Source organism: Neodiprion pinetum, chromosome 4 (genome assembly GCF_021155775.2).
Source record: "Neodiprion pinetum isolate iyNeoPine1 chromosome 4, iyNeoPine1.2, whole genome shotgun sequence".
Taxonomy (NCBI): domain Eukaryota; kingdom Metazoa; phylum Arthropoda; class Insecta; order Hymenoptera; family Diprionidae; genus Neodiprion; species Neodiprion pinetum.
In genome coordinates this window covers 22,782,559-22,805,685 of record NC_060235.2, presented here as the reverse complement: position 1 = coordinate 22,805,685, position 23,127 = coordinate 22,782,559, and the positions used below count along the sequence as shown (strand labels likewise).

The 23,127-nt window shown below is 38.3% G+C and overlaps 2 protein-coding genes across 4 annotated transcripts in view; one reads left to right on the top strand and one right to left on the bottom strand.

The window, feature by feature from the left end:
* Positions 1 to 303: 303 nt before the first annotated feature.
* LOC124217151 (chromatin assembly factor 1 subunit A) overlaps positions 304 to 23,127 on the bottom strand; it is a 29,278-nt gene continuing 6,454 nt past the window's right edge. For both annotated transcript variants that reach the window (XM_069135505.1, XM_046622488.2), the window contains exons 7-10: positions 3,250 to 3,398; positions 3,105 to 3,156; positions 2,879 to 3,017; positions 304 to 2,378 (exon numbers count right to left, since the gene is read on the bottom strand). In XM_069135505.1, the coding sequence (XP_068991606.1) occupies positions 1,324 to 2,378; positions 2,879 to 3,017; positions 3,105 to 3,156; positions 3,250 to 3,398 (1,395 nt within the window). In that variant the 3' untranslated portion in view covers positions 304 to 1,323. The remainder of the gene's footprint in view (positions 2,379 to 2,878; positions 3,018 to 3,104; positions 3,157 to 3,249; positions 3,399 to 23,127) is intronic.
* LOC124217157 (uncharacterized) lies at positions 4,885 to 19,816 on the top strand. Of its 2 annotated transcripts, none has more exons than XM_046622506.1 (5): positions 4,885 to 4,968; positions 14,048 to 14,318; positions 14,886 to 15,122; positions 15,734 to 15,879; positions 16,406 to 19,816. In XM_046622506.1, exons 1-5 carry the CDS (start codon positions 4,945 to 4,947, stop codon positions 16,709 to 16,711), a joined length of 984 nt encoding a protein of 327 aa, XP_046478462.1. In that variant the 5' UTR covers positions 4,885 to 4,944; the 3' UTR covers positions 16,712 to 19,816. The 2 variants fall into 2 exon arrangements, with proteins under 2 accessions (XP_046478462.1, XP_046478461.1); XM_046622505.2 differs by lacking the exon at positions 4,885 to 4,968 and adding an exon at positions 11,439 to 11,854.

The following is a 23,127-nucleotide window of genomic DNA, read 5'->3' as shown; positions in this document are numbered from 1 at the left end:
GGTCCATTTCACAAAACACACTTCAGAATACGGCCGACAGGGTGGGCGCTCGAAGGATATCTCTTTAACGAATGAAATAAGTTCCCGATACTAATTGACAAAAGTCTACGGGTCGGAAGCTTGTGGATAATACATCGCTCTAAATGCCGGTGGTTATGCCAAAGTTGCCAATTTCCTTGCGATTCTAATGGATTACTACGCTTTGCGAGGCTGTAACGACGAATCACGTGGGTGGTTTGGGAGATTGAGATTCTGGGTATAAGAGGTGCTTACCTAAGTGCGAACAAAATGTTAGGTAAAATAAATAAGGCACAGTTTATTTGTATCGTTTTTTTTTCAACATTTTCCTAATAATCTTTTTCATTACGGCTTGCAATTGTGACAAAAAAATCCGTAAAGATAAAATAGTGAAAAACAAATTTACAAATACAAAATGCGTATGGAATATTACGTGTATGTAAACGAGTATAGTAGTAATATAAACCAGTGATACATGTGATGGATCGGAAACGTAAATGGAACGAAAATATGCTCACGCAGAGCTGATTTTTCATTACAACATGGCCAAAATTGGTTTCTCAAATTCTGAAATTTACTTTGACATAAATTTGTATAATATATCGTATACCAAGGATTATTCCTCGTCCAGCTCTTCCATATTTCCATCCCCACACCGCTTCAAATTCCATTTTCCGTTTACCGACCGAAAGTGAACTCATGAATTGTAAATGACAGGTATCGATGATCATTCAAATATACTGCCAAGCTAGAAATCGTAATCTTTCAAATTTTAGCCCAGATTTTATTACATTACTCAATGCACACGGCATAAAAAACTCGAATAGTATTGTTAAGTAGGGCTACGAAAAAATTTTCTCTATAATTCAACATTTCTAGAAGATATTTTCTAGAGGGATTCTGTCAAATTAGTATCGGCTTTTGTTTCGTATACAGCAAAACAGAAACCACGTAAAAACGGCTACTGAACTGCACGATTTTCACACGAAAAGCTGTTTTCGTACCAACGGCAAATTTCAATTGCACTCTTTCATTTTCCGATGTTTCTTTCATTACTTCATTTTCTCAATACGTGTATAAACTTAACTTCGATAATACTTTGATATGTCATATGTATGCGGTGTGTACTTAGTCTTAATAGATGCGTAAAAATAAAATCAATCGAATGAAACGGCCGCGAGCGAGTCACGGCCGACGATAAAAAGGCACTAGAATTCGTTACTCGTAATATACTGGGAGTATTGAACACCGAGGCGTGAGGTTCAGATTTTGGGCAGGGTAAGCAAAGTTCGTTACCGAATAAGCCTAATCTAATACAACTACGTTGTCTTCTGCGATGTCCATCGACTCTGGCACGGGGCTTTTGTTCTTCGCCTCAATCACCTCTGCGTCCTTGTTTTCCAAGTTCAGGGCTTCGCTTGTATTCATTTTTAGTCGGTCAGCTTCCGAGTTCTCGGCAATTTTGGAGTCTGCGGAAGTCTGCTCGGTCTCCGAAACAGCTTGCCGAATAACGTCTGAGACGTGAACATTGGCCTCTTGACATTTAGTTTCGTTCCGGTCTAAATTTTGAATTTCTCGTGTAGATTCGATAATCAAAACTTCCCGATCACCGTCAGCTTTGTCCTCTTGACATTCTACGCTCTTCGAAGAATCACCGCAAGTTGCGAACTTGGAGAACAAATTGTTTCTCGACAATTTTTGAAACTGCTCACCGCGTGGCAATGATATCAAAGCTGCTCTCTTCGGAGGTTTGCTCTGAGAAGGGGTCGACTTGCTGCCTAGCTGCTTCTGCATCTCCTCCTGGGTGATCTTCTTGGTGAATTGAGTGATCAGTGGTATTCTCTTCTTCTCCTTCTCCTTGTCGACTTTCTCCGTCTTTTCAATGTCGGGAAGCTCGCTTCGCCGGGCGGGCCGCAAAGTGTACTTCCACCGATTCGGTAACGTCACGTCAAGACAATCGTACTTCTTACGAATATCTTCGCGTACGTACCAGCAAGAGCGCGTGTGCATCGGTCCCTCCTCAGGACACGCTATCCAACTGGCGATTTCTCGCAACTTTTGAGAAAAGCTCAGTTTCGATATTTGCCTATCCCCGGTCTTGTTCTTCTCCCAAAACGCCATGAATTCTTTCATCAAGAATATCCTCCCGTTCGTGTTGCCGTGCACCAAACGTATCAGGTTCGGTATCGCCTCCTCCGGCACTTTCTTCTTCTTCGGCCCAGTCGACTGTGGCGTTGGACTCTGACGGTCCGCCATACTCTCAGCTAGATTTTCCGAAGCATGCAGCACGCTCAATGTGACTGGAATTTCGCGTACCCACGCCTGCCGAGACATAAGAGCTTCTATCACGTGCGGGGTAGCTGTAAAAATTGAAAACTTGAATTATCATTCCGAAGCGTCCGAAGCTAACAGTTCTTAAATGTTCTGTCTTTTTTTTTATCAAGTTCAGGTTCTGCAAAACCTCCGTTTAATTTACCTACGTCTTATTTGAATGACGCACTTGAATCTTCGATTCTTCAAATAATATGCTGGATTCATAGCTGCGTCCATCATTTTTTTGTTATTTCAGTTTTGGATTTCGAGAGATGTGATAGAACCATTGCTGCATGTACTCAATTACTGATTCAGTACATTAGTAACACTACCTTTGCCACACTGCGTTTTGTAAGCGGAAAATTCCTTAAAAATATGCGTACTTAACGCTTTGTCTTATCGGTATAGCACGAGTATGTGGCAACACGATGCAACGCCTGTTGTATGCAGCTGGGATTACACGCAGGTATTAGATTAGATTGGACGCGTAACGAACAGGGGGTGTAACGATATATTCACGCTACAGACTGCGAGGCAGATTACTTACTGTTTTCCGGAAAAGCGTTAATCGACCCTTGCCAAACACATCCTATGACCTTGGGCTTGATCTTGGACGTTTTAGTTTTTCTCTCAGCCTCAAACTGTTCGCCTAGTAGCTTCAATTTTAATTTTTGAGTCTCCGGCGACTGTGGGATAAAAAAATGATTCGTCTATATTTTGATTAACCTTGAAAACGTGTGTTCTTAACTGTTGGCTGCATAGCTTGCTCTTACCATATCTTCACCGTCCTCTTCATCCGCTTTGGCCTCTTCATCCGAAAGATATCTAAAATTAATTTAGAAATTATTCAACACCGACTTCTTAGCGATTGAATAAATGTCAATTCGATTGAAACGTCGAATTATGAAAGAAATTTACCCGTGGGGTACCATGAACTCATTGTCGACATCGTATTCATTTTCTTCCGGTCCTTCTTCCTCGCGCTCATCGTCCGAACCTCGAAGGGATTCGCCCGGTTCCTCTTCTTCCCATTCATCGTCGGAGTCGACGTCGTAGTCGAACCATTTCTGCAAATGAAAAGAAAAGAGAATGACGACATTAGTAAATATATAAATAAATACATACAATTCTGCAACATAAAAACAAGATTTGACTTCAATTTCATTTAGCAAGCGCTCATAATACTTTTTTTTTGCCGACCGTTTAAAACTGTGTGGTAGTTTTACGAGTCATCCGGTTGATAAGCACATTCTGCGGTTATATGCGAATAATTTGACCTTCCGTTGCACGAATTTAGTTATCTATTCTCTTCATACGTTTTATATATACATTAGATTAAAAATGATTTCTACACTGCTGCCATGCAATACGCATTTTTATCATTTTTTCATATACCTAAATATTTTGGATCAATCGTACTATTGATCAAAAATATTATGTATTAATTATTGTATTTAGAGGATTATAGACTTAATAATCTCCGGATGTTAGCCACTATACGAAACACAATGAACAAACAAAAGGTTTGTTACTTTCAAAAGTCACGCATTTTTGCAAATAACCGAATGTAAAACTTATCTGTGTTTAAACGAGCGGGTCTAAATTAACGCGTGTTTTAAATTTCGTATATTCAATACTGAGATTTGATGTAACAATATGTTTCACTTTAATTTCAACAGAATATTCGCAATTTTCAACGCAACTTGAGGTGTCAAAATATTTTCTAAATTGAAAAATGTCAAATTTCTTTTCCGGTTTTGTTAATTTTTAATGCCAGAGATGCCCCCTACATCAGAGTCAACATTTTTTAGTTCACAAAGTTGATAAAATATAATTATGAAACTTCTTCAAAAGTCACCACAAGTAAAATCAGTGTTATACATAGAATAATTATGTGAAAGGTATTGTTAAAATTATGAATCTACAAAAATATTGCAGATATTGATAAATCTGATTGAGGGAAGATTCTTCGACTTCAAAAATTGAACCTTTCTTCAATTAAATGCCTAATATTGAAATTGACGAAGAAGAGTTTATCAGTAATTTTGGCATCATCTTGATCACAGAGACTGAACATCCTCAATACATTGCAAAATACCTTGCTATCCGAAAGAGGTGTAAAACATGGGGTTAGTTTTGTAAGTTATAAAAAAAAAGTAGCCAATTATTCTCTCCCGAATTATTCTATAAATTTATCTTCACCAATATCAACACAGATCCTGACTCTGAGTTACCTTTTAATCGATCGTTACTTTTTGTAAAACGCAAAAAGCTTTACTCAAATCTTCAGTTGTAGGGTAAACCAGTCGCTGATACGTACGAAGTTTTGAAAACCGAGGGAAATCGGGTAACTAATAAATAATACGCGTAATTATCGACATGCGACGCATCAAGTTATACTTGAAAGTCCTTATGTTACTATTATTCCACCGTGTTGCCGGGATATTTGATGTCTGCGTCAGACGAGGACATCGACAACCGCATTTGCTCGTGAATGAGCAGGACGTTCGTATCAGCGACACTTCCTCAGCGGTGGACAAGACGATAAGTCACCGAGCTGTGCGGGTCTACAGCAGTAGCTCGTTTAATCGGAGAAGAGGAGAGAGCTTAGCCATGAGTTTGAGTTGCGGCAAAAAAGTGAGTGACGTACGAATTATTTTTCTAAGCCTTCGAAATAACCGTGACGCGAGTACTGGCGAATTAAACAAATGAACAAATAAATAAAACGTGCATTCGTCGAGCCATGAGATGCGGATCTTTCCAATCTTCCGCTCGTTGATTATGTATGTAGACGGTGAGACATATCTAAGCACACAAAATGCAATTGTTCTTGACCTGCATCTGGATTTGTAAATATCGCCTTGGGCACGTTTCGGGTGTGCAGTCAGGCCAAAAGTGGTAAAAACCAAAAAACAAGCAGCTTACATTCATCAAATTGAATTTTATTAAAACAATATTCGCTGTGTGAATAAAAGATCCAGAAATTAAACCGATAACGGATTGTAGTAATTGTATCATTTATGGGGTTATAGTCAGTGACGTTAACGTAACGAAACATCGATCAAGAATTTCTATTTTAAAACCTTAGAATGACATAAAAATATAAGTATACGCTTTACTGAATTTCAGACAATCCTACAGCAGCAAAATAACAATTTTTATTAGAATTTCATGGTTACGTTAAGGTTACGGATCTCAACCTCATCATTTGACTATATACAAAGATCACTTTTTTTTGTACGTTCATTTGTTTCATTTGTTCGATATCAAAATCATATCGTTCGTCCGACTCAACAAATTACAGCTAATTAACCACGTCACGTGCCCGCACGCATTCGCACAAGGAACAATGAAAAATGCGAAAAACCTTGCCTGGGTTTATTTTTACCGAGTTCAAGCCTCGGCTTGTAAACAAAACGAATTACAAACCATCGAATTTTAACGAGGCATATGTGTTTGGGCTTAAAAAAACAGTACTTGCAAAACAATGCTATGATCTCTCTAAGGTGATGCGCACGACAACTAACCTTTTTTTTAAATGAAAATTAATTTGGAACGACTTCATTAGTATACAGACGAATAAAAGTTATACCGCACAACGGCGTTGTGGCTAATATTGTGGATTACCGCATGTGTCTTATCGCAAAACACTCTACCGAGTGCGTGTTGAAACGGATATCTACTTTAAGAAAAATTCCCTGAGTTGGACGCACGAGAAAAGAACTGTAAAAATTTATATATCCCTTAATTACCAACGTGTGGTAAATAAAAAATTGTTTTTAGTCCGACATCTTCGTTGAGTATAAGAGAAAATCTCTCTCAAGCGAGACTCTCTACTGCGCACGGATCACCGATTCTTAAGGCACTCGTGATTTTTGTACATAACCGATGTCACAGGTTCCCGACCTCTAATAACACTGTATACAAAACTTGGCAAGAAGCGAATAAAAATATGTAGATATACACAATATCAGCAATATACTTTGCCAATTATTTCGCTGTTTTTGTTTTTTGGAATTACTCCTTTCAATGTGACTTATACCTTCAGTAAATACTACATGAACGGAGTGTTCAACTTCATAGATATGCATAAATAATACTTTGTTTTCAACATTGTACGCGCACGGTGATATGCGGTTTAAAAGGTGAAAGATATTAGAACTTCATTTCACAAGAAAACAAAAAAAAAAAACCAGAGTTACGATAAAAATTGCCTGTTTCGTGGCCATTGAAGCCCGTCGAGTTGATATTTTTGGATCAATTAGGGGTAAACGTTTATCATTACTGCAAACTCATTGTGAGCTTGACGAAGTAAAATTTGTTCAAGTGATCGGTATTTGAATTCATGTGCAAGTTCAGACGTCGCAGATATCTGGAAATAAGTATTTTTTATATCGTTTTTAATTAAAGGCCGATATATAACATCACGTTCAAAAACCGATAGTTATACAGAGAAAATCCATGTTTATAGTTGAGTGATATTCGAAGGATAAAATATCTGCGATTCATTTTAGCACACACATGGATTAAAATAATAAGAAAACCCATAGGTAAGTGACGTGGTAAAATTGGTCCTGGTCCGATACATAAAAAATTTCTCAGAAAATCACAAATCAAAAAACCACGATTAAATTATGTCATAGAGTTACATTTAATTAATAAATTCACGAGGCAAGAGTTTTCATCTCCAACATTAAGGCGCCGCTGACTTGGCTTGTGAATATCCATTTCGTGACGTCATGAGCAGCACAATTTCAACTAAGGCAGCTAATTCCATTGGTCATTTCCGTTAGATCCGACCAATGAAATCACTTACAAGTAGAGACAGACTTCTTTTGGATCATGAACGAGCTCCTGTCACCTGAAAATTCCCTTGTCGAATCGTGCCGTATTCACGGAAAGATAACCGATGTAATTGGTTTTCCCAGATTACGTGTGTGCTTTTATCCGTCTGTATCTCCCTGTCGAAAGTGAAAGAAATTCTCAAACCACAGAAGCGGTGAATATTCAACAAGTCGGTAGTTCCGATCGGGCACGTGTGATGTGATGTGACGTGATTTTATTTATTTTCATTACTATTCATAATAAATGTTATCAGCGATCTACGGTAGCAATGACTGAGATACGGACGCGCATTTTTATTCAAGCTACGATTTAAAAAAATTTCCAGTCAGATTCATATCCCCGTTTTCGCATACGAGAATTACCATATCAAAAACCACCCTGAATTGTAGAATTTCATTTTATCAAAGAATAAATTCACGTCCCTTGTAACAAATTATTATTTCATATAAATCTGCAATATAGTTGTTGGCACGATAAATTACGTACTGCGTTATGAAAAAGAAAATGATTGAAACAATAAAATATGGCATTACTTAATTCAACCGGACGTTTCTTTGGTTCGAACATTCTGCATGTTTAAATATTCCATATTCTATTAGATGCTCGTTAGATACGGCCTACCAAAGTTTATCAAATGAACTGTGACAGTAAATAGTTTTTTGTTCCTTGAATTTCGAATCATTTGTGATAAATACTTGTAGCTAAAGACATTGTGTGATGAATTTTTTTTTTCAAACAAGAAAAGGGAATATCTCAACTATTTTACTGCACCAAAACGGTATGCATCATTCCACGAAATTCGACATGATCAAATTTTCAACAGTTAATTGATACTATTTGCATTACACTGATAAAGTGATAAGATATATATACATAATAAAGAGAGAAAGAAAGCGGGGAAGAGGGGGGTGTGACCGCGAATCTGCAAATCGAATATCTGCAAAAGATTTTAATCGTAACCAAATATATCGTAACCTAACAATGATCGCTAATTACCAGTTAATCACTGGTCATTATTCAGATGTGTTTTTAATCTAATCGTAATTTTATGCGAGTAAAAAAAAATGTGCTTGCGTTATATTGTACATTCGCATATACTTCTGCTCATATTGTGCAGCATTGATAAACATTTCGAAACAATACTCGTTTATCTTTATCTTTTTAATCTCTGTTTATTGGACAGTTTTTGTAGGAGTAGAGAACAGATGAATATGTAACTATAATAGCGTATGAAATTTTATTTCGGTCAAAAAATTGTACAACGAATGTTTTGAAATTTCGAATATTATCTCTCGTTTCGCACACCACAGAGTTTCAACGACTGATTCTATATCAGAAAGCGGGTTTCCTGTCCTTATATCACAGAACCGAATGAATGAAAAGGTCCGAAGCTTCGAGTGCGGTCAACTTTCAACGTTTACTCGTAATTGCTCGTGAAATAATTTATCATTTTTTTCGTCTACTGAAAAATTTTCTTACGCAAGAATGAGACGAAAGTTACGAGCAATCGCGAGCAAACGCGATTCGCGCCAAAACAGTGTGAATTTCAAAAACGAGAGACCAAGATCACGGAAGTGAAAACAAACCGGGCTATTTCCGAAAAGTGAGTAACTCTAACGTCGACGAGTACAGATCTTAGCCGGTATAGTTTTCCTTATCTGCAGGGAACAGAAGTGGAATAGAACCGCTGACTACGTTTATGTAGCGGACTGTTAGGGCACGCATCGGTTGACAGATTGACAAATGAGAGTTGATAATGGCTCGCAGCCCTACTCTGCATTTAATTGAAGGATGCACGGCGAGGTAATCGTACGAGGATGTTAATACCGTTCGAAAGTTCTCAAGTGTCGAGCTATTCACTATACGGCGTTGTCAACCTGCCGGGCCATCTGTAATGGCTGTTTTATACCCTGTACAGAGATTAACGGTTCCTCGGTTAGTTATAGATTACCGCAGTGCTCGGTCCGTCCGCTGATGATTTATACGAAAACATTACCAGTGCGACCTGGACTTTGTTAACGCGGAGTTTCTACTCTGCTCCAGGGACTCAGAACCCTTGGGGGTGCATACCCCCTGCATATGCGTGGCATAACCTATATGAGATTATGGAGCCTGAACCTTAATACTGACTTTAAAATGATTTACCGCCATTACGGATGGTTCGATTGAAATTGGAGGAATCGCTGTTTAGATCACAGAAATCGACGAATTCTTATTTCTTATAGCTGACTGTCCGTTATTATTGTTTCCACCGAAAGGTTGACCATCGTCGAAATATGGTGATGTCTCCTGAAACCTTAGAAAAATCTAGCGAAATCATCTGAAATTTTATGATGGATTTTGAAATCAATTGAAATTATTTGCATTCCTGTGAAATATCGTGAAATCATTGGCTATCAAAATCATCTGATTGCGAGATCTTGTGAAATTCTGTGAAATTATCTGCACTGAGCAAAAATTTTATTTTTTACAGAAAAATTCAGTAAAACAGGTATCGTTAAAAAAAACTGTTTGAATATTGTTGGAATTACGAAAAACGAGGTACGCGTAACCATTTTGCGATATCGTCGATCCTTTTTTGGTAATTGCAGCGCGAAATCAGTTTGTTCGGTTTACTCGACTTTTTCAGTTAAATAAGGCTTTAACGTCAATTTATCGTTGCGCAAGCATTAAATTTTCGCAAAAGTTACAAGAAAGTATAGTAACAGTGATCGCAATGAGAAAGAACAGTAACGGATACCAGACTTGCCGGTAACAGCTAGAAAACTAATATTCATTTTCTACCTAGAACTATTTTTCGATTGTGGTAAAAAATGAAAATAATTAAGGACTGAACGGTAACCGGAACTGAACAACCTGATGAGCGGTTAAGCTCTCGACTGTTGTAGAGTAAATTGCATATGGGACCACCATATAAATAAATAAAAATCAAATTTTCCTCATATCTTTCTCGGTTCGCAAAATGCACAGGTCTTTATTATAGAGAGACATCGGAGACGCTAACGACTGTAATCAATTTCATACTTAATACTGTAAACATAAGTTGCAGCCTTGAAATTAGTTTTCGCCAGTATGCAAGCGTATCTGTACGCAAATTGGTAGAAAGTGATAGCACATGCCACGAGTGAGATTTTCCTCTTCGGCACACCTCGTACGAGATCAATCGAGTCGAGTCGAAGAGAATGTTGTTGGCAGCGTTTCATCTTTTGCTTCACCACTGCAGATGATTATTATTGATTATTTTGTTGGTTTCTAAGGTCAAGCAACCGTTGTTCGCAATCTCATTTCCATTTTTCAATTGTGTGTTCTCCGTCAGTTGAACCCAACCTACCTCGTGCCGTACAAACCGTGAAAATATCGATAAACAAAACAAGTATCTCCTATTAAACGGCTTTCGGGACAAACAGCATGACGCGGAGTTACGTGGCGGAGATGAGAAATTTTCCCATACGGTCCGGGTTCAAAAATCATCTATAATCGCAACTTTGATAATAGACGTAGTAGTCGTACAAGCGATGCACTCAACACGAGCGGATTTATCACGTTTATATGCCGGGCGATATGGCGCTCTGGAATATCGTTTTACATGGAACCGTGTTCCAACCATCGTCTGGTTTTTCAAGCCACGCTGAATACCGGCAGATACGTTTCGTTCTTTCGTGTGTATATATATATATATATAAACTAGCCATTCCATTTCAGTCCATAATACGGTATACAGCATGTTTTCCGCGTATACGCAAACTCATGCTCCGATCGGGTGCATTATCGATCAACAAGCCATATAATTTGTATGACGAAGTAGTAAAATCAGGAAAACAAATTGCACGGACAACACTGTAATACCTGAACCATAATCATTTTTCTTTAATTTTTTTCTCATTTGCACACACACACACACGCACAAAGTAGGTTTAAGGTACGGACGTGCAATGGAAATTCCGATAATCGAACACACAGGCTGCAACTTGCAGAAGATCGAGGTATCACATACATGTTATACACATATAGTTATATTATCAGGCATATATTTTCGCGAGTATAATAAATCGCTCTACATAATCGGGTAATTATCCAATTAGCACCAGTGTGACGTGTCTGGACGTCGAAAGAGCAAAGCGAACACAGCTCGAGGAACTCCCTCGGGATTGGCGGGGACGGCGCCGAGTGGCACAAAACGCGCGACGATATCGCTTCGGCGACGTCGCGTTTCGACGCGATCCTGCTGGCGCTCTGTCAGTTTCAAATCGTCCGAACGCGGACTCGCATGTGCAGTGTGACGTTGCGCACCGGGACCGGCTACTACGATGTGAATATGCATATAGTCGGACAAACACACGCGATGCGATAAAACGTTACGGTTTGATCGGAGTATAATGGAGATTTTTATCCGTCGCCATTTGTTTTCGCTCGCGCGAGTCGACTTGGATACGGTTCGATTGATCCATTGAAAAAATTCAATCAAGTCTGATCTGGCAGTGATTTTTACTCTGACGGATCGAAGAAAATCGGTCAATACTTGACGACAATGCGCTTATAATTTTAACTGTACAGCGAGACTGTTACCGATTTGTGATAATTATTAAACCGAACATTCGAGATATCGTGGTTTCAGTTATCCCATTATTTTTCACCGATCCGAGAGTAAACTATGGTGGCCGATACATCGACATTCGACGTGAGTAACTCAAAGAGATTATCAAATTTTCATGCGTTGAAAAGGCAGGAGAGCGGATGAAGAATCGGTAAAACGACCGAACGCTAAGGCGCGCTGAATACAAAGTTTCTAAAAATTGTCGAATAACTCAGGAATCGATGGGAAAGTTGATCGTATTTTTTCATCGTCTTCTTTGCTCGTCGAATCATCCGATTCGTACCGAAGGTGCATTGAGATCGGTAAGAGTGGTTTTAAAACCACGCGCATTACTGTGCGATATTCGCTTTATACCTGGGAATCTTTTCATATATTTATATATCTGCATCGTTAAGCAAAGCCTCGTGCCGGTGGCGCTACTTCTCTTTATATTACAATGTTTACTTTAAGCATTAAAAAACAATGCAAGGTAGTACTTTGTATCTGTAACGGTATCCGCGGGAGTCAATGCATCAAGTGATTCGATGTAACAGGGATGTACGCGGTCAAAAGTTTATCGCTCAGTGGTAAATTAAACAACATGTCTGTGTTAATGAATAACAAAAGTGCAATGAAATTTTATATATCGTAATTAATTGATATAGTAATTTATAAATACGCACACGCGGAACGCGCATCGTTCTACAATAACTGCATAGAATAATCAGTTATAAATAGAGTTAATTAGTTGAATTATTATTTAAACGACAGAAATCCTTACGTATCCAATAAAAGAATCATTGTAATATAACACGCGTGATATATCCATCAGTATTTAAAACGCAACATTATTTTATTATTATTTGTTTGCGTCTTCTTCCACAATCAACATCCGGTGAATTATTCATCCGCCCAATCAATATTACCGCTAAAAATATAAACGGTTTAATTATATACAGACGAAGATGAGAAAAAAAATTTCGAGTACATTCTTGCAGAATTTAGAATAGTGCGATAAGCATTAGCTAAATAGATGGATAAGTAATTGGTTCCAGGCATTTATTCTACAAATGTGATTCGACTTATGACTTCAAATATGTCGTCCTATATACACGCTATACATACGATACTGATATTATATTGTTCATAATTTAGTCATAATCGTCAACCGACGTATGAATCAACTTGCACGAAAATGACACGAAATTTTAAATTTTTACACATTCAATTATGATTATCACATCAAGATTATCAAAGTTTTTTTGATAAACGATTAACAATATCGTAAATAATACTTAGATCTAGCGTTTGGTCAATATGAATTGTACAAATTTACAAACATGGTGCACGCGAACTCGAAACGCTGTCAAGAATTCCGAATAGCATTCGTATATAGATCAAATCTGCGATCTAGAGTATAATATCCACTCAAATGTACCGATAAAAAAATGAATACATCATGCTCCTAGGTATTCAAGTCTTTTCGGCAGATTAATTCTCACCGTTCGAAATATGGAAGTCCATTATAGGCCTCAGAAACAAGCTGATAGATAAAGACATAATCTATGTTCGACTGTAACTATCTCAGTCAAGTCCTACCACGTGATTGAATAACTTTCAAAGGATACAGGTGGTTGTGACGTTTACGCTTGAGATACTTTTCATCGTCGGATGGAGATTTCCAGTTGAAGACAAATTTCTCCGTCAAAGTTCAATTGATTTCAAATTAACTGGGGCTGAAGTTCCGGGAAAATTTAGTCGTGATATAAGATCTCTGAATATTTTTCAATTTAATTGCCTATTGCATGTGATACATATTATAATACTTGTACGAATAATTTTCTGATTTCTGAAATGAGCTGTTATTTATTAACATTGAACGAACAGAATACTTCTGGCATTGACAAGAAAATGATGCCCAAGTACAAATTTGAGGCATCTAAGGGTGACATTTATGGATAATGCAGTGATTTCTCGTAGTTAAGCCGTTGTGGTCACACGGGGTCCTTTCAATTTAAAGTAGTAGGTTCCAAGCTACCTCTTACGGACCCGCCGGGACCACAACGGATCAGGACCCCATGATAGTTCATTTGAACTGTGCGTCTGTGAAGTTTAGGGAATATTAAATTGATCGAATCTAAATCTTGATCGACTGCGGTACATGGTGCCTGGACAAAGGTTTGGTTTAACAAAATTCTGAGTAACCAGCCAGCACCCATGATGCATCCCTTATTCAGCATGTTTCGCTTCGTTACTCCTTTCAAGGTGTAATTGCTCGCTTGTTCACTGTTAACACAGATGACGGAGGAACTTCTTTTTTCGGCGTTGGGGTTCGCGACAGACCCAAGCACCGATAACCATCAGCTCCTAGAGTCGCCAACGTTCACGACGATGTCGTACGAATACGAGACCCCGTGTACAACACCGACGAGCGAAACGTCCGATCCGTCTGACTATACGCTGACGCCATTGAGGGAAACGCCGGAATATTACAACGGAAATTTATCCTCATCGCCGGAAATGGCGTGGAGCGACTGGTCCTGCACGAACGGTTCTACGTCATCCTCGGGTAGGCTGCACCCACGCGAAATGCGTGCAGTAGACATTATACCTAACATTTTCGCTGCTCAAGATAGCAAAGTAACCCCAAGTGTCTAGGCGCGCGTGTGTTTGCCGAGAGGAAATGGTGGAACTTGACGAATTGAACGGCCGACTGCGCATGCGCAGGCTTTCTCGATTTTTTAAGCAAGCCGGTTACACCTGTTAAACCCGACCTACGGAGATTACGTTGGTGATTCCAATCTTTGGCTAAGAACATCTCAATTATATTAGATATAGTGTTTCGGAAAGACTTGTCAAACTTTTATTGCCAGTTTCAATTCGTCACTAGACGCGGGAGAGTTTGACATCTCGTGTCCCGTTTCGAATAAGTTGGCTCCCCTGATCTGCAGACGAAAATATCACCGCGATACAACGACCTGACCAATCGATAGAGTTGTTATTCTGCACATGCGCAGTAGATCACCCTTTGTCGGCCTGCCAAGTTTCACAGTTTGCTCGCGGTGAAATGTGTAATTCAACACGATACAACGTGTTCAAAAATTCACAACTTTTTTTTCTCTTTCTTTCGCTACAGGATACCTCAGCGAGTTCAGCGAGCTTAGCGAACTTGACTCCGAACTAGAATGGTGTTTGGATCGCAGCTGGAACGCCGGCCTACCGGAGAGAACCCCCCTCTGCACTCCTGGCTGCGAGGGATTCTTGCATCTTCCCTTACCACAGCCGCAAGTTCAGCAGCCTCACTTTCAGCACGACGAACCGCTACTTATATTAGGAATCGATCTTCGCGCGATCGAAGATTCGCTAGGCACCGGTAAGAGGTTTAAAAAAAATATTTCAACCGATTTATGCACACTGCACGGCTGATTCACTCATCGTACGAGTCGAGGACGGATAATTCTTCCCCGCGAAATTTTATCAGCACCCATTGTTTACGTATAGAGAAATATGAACAATTTCCACATTTATTTTCTTCTCGCGAAGACACTTGGTTATTTTTCATTGCGTCATATTACTGCAGAGAATCAGGACTCAAAGCAACTCACTTCGATGCCTCAACGTATGAAAATGTACAGAATTCTGTTGGATTTTGCATTCTAGTTTCTCAATGATGTGTTTTTTCTGTCGTTTGATACATAAGTCGGGAAAAGAACAAGTTGGAACCGATATTGGTTCGTACGAAACGTGTGTAGATGGCGCGGTGAATAATTATCGTGACATCACACAACAGCAGCCAATGCGATACACCTTAGAAAAAGTTTCTTCGTTTATCCTTCTTGGTACAGAGAATTAGATATTTCATGCGCTGTGACAAACGGTCATTTGGCAATGATGGAAGAATATTGATAACCGTGCAACAACCGAATTAATATAGCCGGTAATTGTTTGAATATCATTATACATATACCTCCTCTCTCATTATAGATCAAAACAACAATCAAATCGAGGAGAACTTACTCGTACAATCCGCAGCTAACGCAGCTCTTGCCACTCACGACTACACAAACAGAAATTTAGCTAACGCCGCGGAAGATCGATGCTTTCCTTGCACTTATCAAGGTTGTGCAAAGGTACGTTGCATGCCAAAATTGAATTGAAAATCTTTCTTGGGTCTAAATTTCGATGCTTTTGTCGTTTTCACCGCTCATTGCAAAATCTAAAAGTTCACCAAATTTGAAAGCTTCAGGGTTTACCGTTTACGACAAATATCTAAATCGATCTATGTTCGAATCCTCAGCAGGTTAAATATTGGATTTCAATTCTGATTTCATTCTTATCCCCACCAACGAAGGAATATAAGCCCATGTATTTTTTTAATAAAACCCGTCTGAAAGACAGCATAAGAAATACTCATTTCTTTCTTGACAAACACATTTTTCATTGATCGGTATTTTTTACGACGAATTTAAAAATTCAACGGCCACGAGTTTCGAACAACGTGAACTTTCAGACATTAATGCAAGAGTCGCGAAATTTATGTATCCATTATATCGTTTCCGAAGATATAAAAAATGTTGCTGCCAGAATATAATTGACAGAATGAGAAAAAAAAAATTTTTTTTAAAAAAGACACGTAACATGTTTTCGTGTATTTAGATGTATGCAAAGGCGTCGCACTTGAAGGCCCATTTACGGCGACACACGGGTGAAAAACCGTTCGCGTGTACCTGGGCCGGATGCGGTTGGCGTTTCAGTAGATCAGACGAGCTTGCCCGGCACCGCAGATCACATTCCGGCATAAAACCTTACTCCTGCGAAATGTGCCCGAAGAAGTTCGCGAGAAGCGACCACCTAGCCAAGCACCGTAAAGTCCACAGGAAGAACACATCGCCGATATTCCCGGGTCCAGGAAATAGGTGTTTCCGCACGACAAAAATCAACCCCGTTTCCACAGAGGTGTGATCAGCATAAAATTATGAATCGGCAAAAAATCTACCAGCTACGCGATTCGATGATGCATGTGCCTTACGAGTTTTACTTTTCGGTTGCTCGTGATCACGACAAGTATTACACGTATTGCGAGCTTCATTCGGCCCTCAAAAATAGATTCGCTGAACCGAGAAATGAAAAAGTTTTAATATTGTTTAAAGTTTTCGCTAGATAACTTTTGCTGTGCTGGCAAAAATTGTGCAATTTTAGCTGAAGATTTTATTAAGGTAACAAGTGTTTTACATGTTTAGAATGATAGTAGAAATAGCAAGCTTTTTATTCCGTGCAGCGTTTTAAAATTCCATTAACAAGAATTTCAAATTTTTTCAGACATACGTTATTACCTATTTTTGCGCTTACAGTGAAAACTTTGGATTGTTTTTCGGTCGTCGACCCAAGAAAAATAAATATTTTCTTGTCTTTTCAACTGCAGAGTGCAGCAGTTTTTATTTATGCATAAGGTACGTATTTATGTACGGTAAATTTTACCGTGTATATGCAGTTGTGCGTTGAATTCAAATTTAAATATATTTCGTTATAATTTGCATCCCTACAGCCGTTGCTAAATACTTAGAATTAGCGATTAACGTAATTGCTGCGATATTTTCGGTCATTTTCCTGAAGTTTTTGAGACGCTGAATACTCTGAAATGGTGTTTGAGTCGATTTAGAGCGATGGTTATATTATACTTGCGATTATAGGTATTATCAATGCAAATAATATGTGCAATGCACGCAGTTTGGCAAGGACTATTATCACAGATGAGTATCGTGTATTGTTTTTTTGTATCATTTCTTTTCGACGTTTCAATCTCTATGCTAACGCCGACACATTCATTTTCCATATCCACAAAAAACTTTCATCTTTGCTCAATTTCAAATACAGATGGATAGCAACGGCTGCGAAAAAGACATTCGATTGTCACATCACCTCGACCACAGCTCTTATTTTTAAGCCTCTAACACTCGTTAAACGTATCTTTCACAATCGAAACCTGTTATCTAGATAAGGGTGTTGAACTATACATCGATTCAATTTACACCTACGGGGTATACCGTGATAGTGTCAAAAAAACAGAAAAGCCAAATGCGCAAGCGTCAAATCGTGGCATTCTATTCATAGATTCAACTACAGTGAAACTTCAGTTATAAGTTTTTCATGGGGTATGGCAATACAGATGTATAAGTGAGAATAACGGTAAAGTGAGATAGCTAAATATTCCAAAACTTCGTAATTGTAAAATTAAGAAGTTACGCTTGTCAGCGGTTTTATAGATATCATCTTGTCATAGATGCATTTACCTGTAGCGAAATCGACTGATATTATTAATTACAACATTTTACCGTAGCCCGCGCCCGGTCAAAGCTAATCCAGTGACAGTAAGTAAAGAATCTTCCTGTCGACGAGACACCGACCTGGACTTGCCAGAACGTATTTGGGACATGAATCGGCACACGTCTCAAGTTACGCCATTTAGCGGTAAAAAAGTAGACTAAACATCCGAACGCGCGCGCCACCTAGCGATAGGCAAGGTGAACGTCAAATCAAAAGTTTCGACTAAATAGTCAGCCGTCGCAGCGTATAACCGAATACGTAACGTGTAATGGCGAAAAACGTACAAGTGAAATATTTTCACATTATTTGTAGGCAGAAATTTGCAGGGCCAAGAAAATTCAACGCAGAAACGAGAAAAATGTACAAGTGCGAAACGTATAACTGAGGTTCCACTGTAGTTCGCGCCGAGTATTTTTTCCGCTGGTCAGGTTGACCAACGCAGTTGCGACTAGACGATAGCTATCAGAATACGCAAGGATATATAAGTTATATTGCTTTGAGAATTTGAGGCAGGCAAGATGTCACGGATCTGTATTTAAGTCAACATAACCTCGAAACGCTTGCGCGTATCGACTGTTCCCACTAGACCCAACGAGCCAGAGTTGGCTTGGTTGGCCAGCCTGTCTAACAATAAGCAAAGAAATTGGCGCATGTGTACTTGGGTTTCAAGTTTCCTAAGAGACCGTCGCGATATTGTATGATATGTATATTGTATACATACAATAGACATAAGTTTATCATGTGAATCGTACCGTAGATTAAGCCAAAGAATCATGTGCCAAATGTACTTTTCATTTCTTTATTTTTTAGCCTCTTTCGAAAGAACGAACGGCAAAAATCTCGTGCCATATTCAGATAATCAAAATGTTTCCGCAAGGGATGACGGGTATAACAAATAGAAGAACGTTAAGTAGGAAAAAAATTATATATTTTGTGTGTGAAAGAATGAAGCGTTTGATTCGTATAATACATCCGTCGCTAATATGCATATATGTGTATACATACATATGTTATTACGCTTGTTATTGCAAGATACCTGAACGTCTGAACGTGACACGACAAATATATGTACATATACCGTATACGTATAATACATATATATTGTATATTATAAAATAATATATTTTATATGCAACAAACAATACTCTTTTATATAGACAATAAGTTATGCACTATAATATACCGTAAACTGTAGATTAGTGAATTGTTTAGTGATCGAATGAATGCAATAATTAATTAATTAATTAATTTTTTTATCGAGTCAATTGATAGGCGTGTGAGAACAACTGTAAAAAACTGCGGATCGCGCAAAAATCAATCTGCGTTGATTGAAGAGGTGAAAAGGCGGTTTAGCCCGACGCGTAACATTGCCATACGTGTGCAACACCAATCTCTATATTTTTATTTTTTCCTTTCGAATATCTTGTACGTACATACTCTACACGCATAAGTCAAGCACATGTTATTATTTTTATACATGATAATTTGTTCACGATAATTTCAACGCGCGTAATGATTTCAATAATTCGAAAACGCGCTGTATAGCTATACTTGCGGCAGTTATACTTATATAAGTATGAATATAGGGATATATAATACATAATATCTTTACTTTTATTATTATTGTTGTTGTTATTGTTATTATTATTATTATTATTGTCATTACTACTATAAACTTTTTTCCAACAGCTATTAAACTATTTCCATGACATTTGAAAAAGTAATAATAAAGTGCAATTATCAATATTATTTGTCTGCATATCCCGTTTCTCAATTTAACGCTGAACAACCTTACAGGCGACGGAAGGGTATACGTGAACGAATACGAGTGCAAAGGTAGATATAAACTGTGGAGGGTCGTTCGTGTCATTATGTTTCAAGCCGCTGTTCCAATATTTTTCCGATGGATTTTTACCTTCGTTTTCTCTATTTTTTTCCTTGCACCGTCGTGCAGCGTGACACGTTCGTCAGTTTTCAAGGATGTTGGAAATTTATGGAGAGTACAGTCTGGTCAGGAAATTGTCAAAACAACAAGAATTATGAAAGAACTGTCCAACAGGTGTTACTACAGAAATTGTTCAATATAAAAGTGGACTTACTGTGTTTTGTTTTTCATTGGCATAACAAATACAATTTTATTACACCTATAATAATTAAATGAAAACTTCGAGTTAATAAGTAACAACGAATCTGACAATAAAAGTGAATCATTATTGTACTTAGCTTCTGTGCGAATGGCGCACTATCGTTTTCAAGAAAAAATAACAATAATTAGTCATACTACGATACACTTTTAACCAACTGCGGACTAGAAATAGGGTAACGGGTCAAAAAGGAAGCACATCTGACGGCACACTGTATTTCGCTGATAAAAAATGTCAGCGAGTTCGGACAGGAAGCATTTTCAAGATTGTGTTTTTTTTCTCATAGATCCTATACGTCGTATGAAGCCTTCATTGTGCAAAAATTATGACGCCAAATATCGCTCAAGATACGTCCAAAACACCATTTCATCTGCACACTTTTTGCCTATTTCAAATTTAAATCGCCTCTATTTTTATACAAAGAACAGTACGGTAAAACAATGTTGGTGCAAGTGCGCTGCTCGAGTGTTCGATTTTACACACTAGGGCTTTTTTTGGCGTACGCGTACTTTCGAATAACTCAATTTTACGCATCGTGTCTTTGAGATTAAGTTACTTTACCCCAATTTTACGTGTTGTAAGTGGGACATTCGTTGCTTCTCAAATCAAACTTTCCTTCACATGTATTGGACAAACTAGCGTATTACACGTGCGGATGGGCGACATCTGACTCGTGTGATTACAGCACGCGTTTTTACGGCTCACGCTGCCAACTTCACGCTCATCGGAAATCGCCCTACGCAATAAGGTATTTTACGCACGCTTCACAGGCTCCGAAAATCGAACTTTCCGAGTAAGTATTGGAAATTTTACATATTAATTATCCTCGCTACATTCGATATTCTCCCATCTGGTCATCTCGGAGGCGGGAAGTACGCACTGATGATACACAGACAGATCTTGTACAAAATTATGCAAAAGTATATTGTCCTGTATAAAATCATTCTACTCGAAGCGAATGTACGAAAAAAAATATTTTCAAGAACCAAACTTTATACGTGTAACATAAACTAGGAAAAAAAGTGTATGGCCGAGATCGCGTTTTCATACAATTATGGCCTTGTATAACTGATATAGGGAGGAAAACAACATGCTTGGAAATACTTCACATTCGAACTCACTGCTATGATTTGATTAGCTTCTAGTTCTAACGCTCGCCACGAGAGGGCAGATCTGGCGCCTATTGATAACGACGAGGACACGCGATTAGATCATTTAAGTTTCAGCAACGAGAGAACGCGGACTGGTTCGTCGGTTGTTCGGGTTTCATAATTCGCCACATCTGTCCTCGGATGATCCCTTTATTTGGGCCGCTTTACATCAAAGCGAGACACAAGCGACCGTTGCGGAGGTGATCGCTTTATCACCTCCCCTGGTGCACCTTCCACGAGGTTATAATAAATAAACGAAGGGTTGTTCACTCATATATCTAGAGTAAGAGAGGTCACTTAAACTGACGAGAAATTGAGGTAAAAATTAAAGTGTGACTTCTTGTAGTATTCACTCTTCGTTTAATCATACCTCATCTCACCCTTGTTCAATAAATTTACCATCACTAACTATTATAGCCTGCTCGAGCTTTTTCCTCTACACCGTGAGGATGTTTTACCCCCGTGCAAGCTATTATTTGCGTTCAGTTTAACCGAGAAATTACTATGTTGTTATTCAAACCCAGACTACTAGTTTCATCCCAAATTCCCCCCTTTTTTACGGTAGATTTTGAAAAACCTCGTTTACAAAAGAGCGATAAAAACTTAATTCGGTACTGTTGGTTGGTTTCAAATAACGGTATAATAATCGTAGCAAAGACACTGTAATTACTTCGTGTACTTATAAATAATTATAATAAGTAATCCCTTGTTCAATTATTTTGAGTTTCAATCAACGATTTTGAACATTATCAAAGGGTGTTGTTCAAACACGACGGGGCGGACAAAAGTGATCCACAAACTTGAGCGTGTGTTTTCAAGTAGGCTGAACTTTCGGCAAACCACCTTGGAGGATAGGGGCACAATTTTTCGAACCGAAGAAGTTAGTTAAATGCAAAAGCGCAACGGGTACGTCAAAAAGCACCGACTGAGCGAATAGCGTTTCATGAAAAAGAGTAAAATTAAAATCGAACTTTTCATCTCAATATTGCTTTTTTGAGTCAAATAAATTTTGATCAAATAAATAACTGGAGCCAATTTCAAAAAACTACGCTTACCTACTTCTAAGATCGTTGACATCAAATTTTACTAAGAACACTCAAATATCAAGCGCAACAAAACACGACTGTTGACCAGTGTTATTAGTGATTTAAAGACTGTTTTAGTATTTTGTGCAGTTCTCACAGCCGTGTGTACGAAGACAAGTTGTGAAACTAGAAATTTGTACAATTTTTTTCCGAAGTAAAGAACAACCGCTAGACTAAAGTTCCTAGCCTTGAAGTTTTCAACAATGCCGAGATTTGTCCAAATTTTTCTATTTTGTCAGCGAGTACAGGTCAAAGAAAATGAACAGTGTGTCGCACGCAGTCCATATTTTGAGAATTCATTTCCTTTCAAAAACTTTCAAGAATATTTATAATATTTTTATCCGCTCTGGAGATAACTCATTGTAAAAAAACTTTCAGTCTATCTCTAGATATCGCTATGGTGAACAAAACAAGCCCAAAACGTTATAATTGGATTAAAAAAATCACCAGAGTTTGGTATTACATTTTATACGTTTCAATCATACGCCTTTTCTCAAATTGTTAACATTTCAGTTTATCTTATTTTCATTTGCCCAGATTCATATTTACTAGATGGCGCGAAGATAATTCCAAACATTTTGTTCTCGTTCCCCAACTTTTGCTTCTGAGAGTGGGACCCATTTACCCTTAATACGAGTAGTTAGGAGGCACGTATTTCCGTGATAAACATCTGC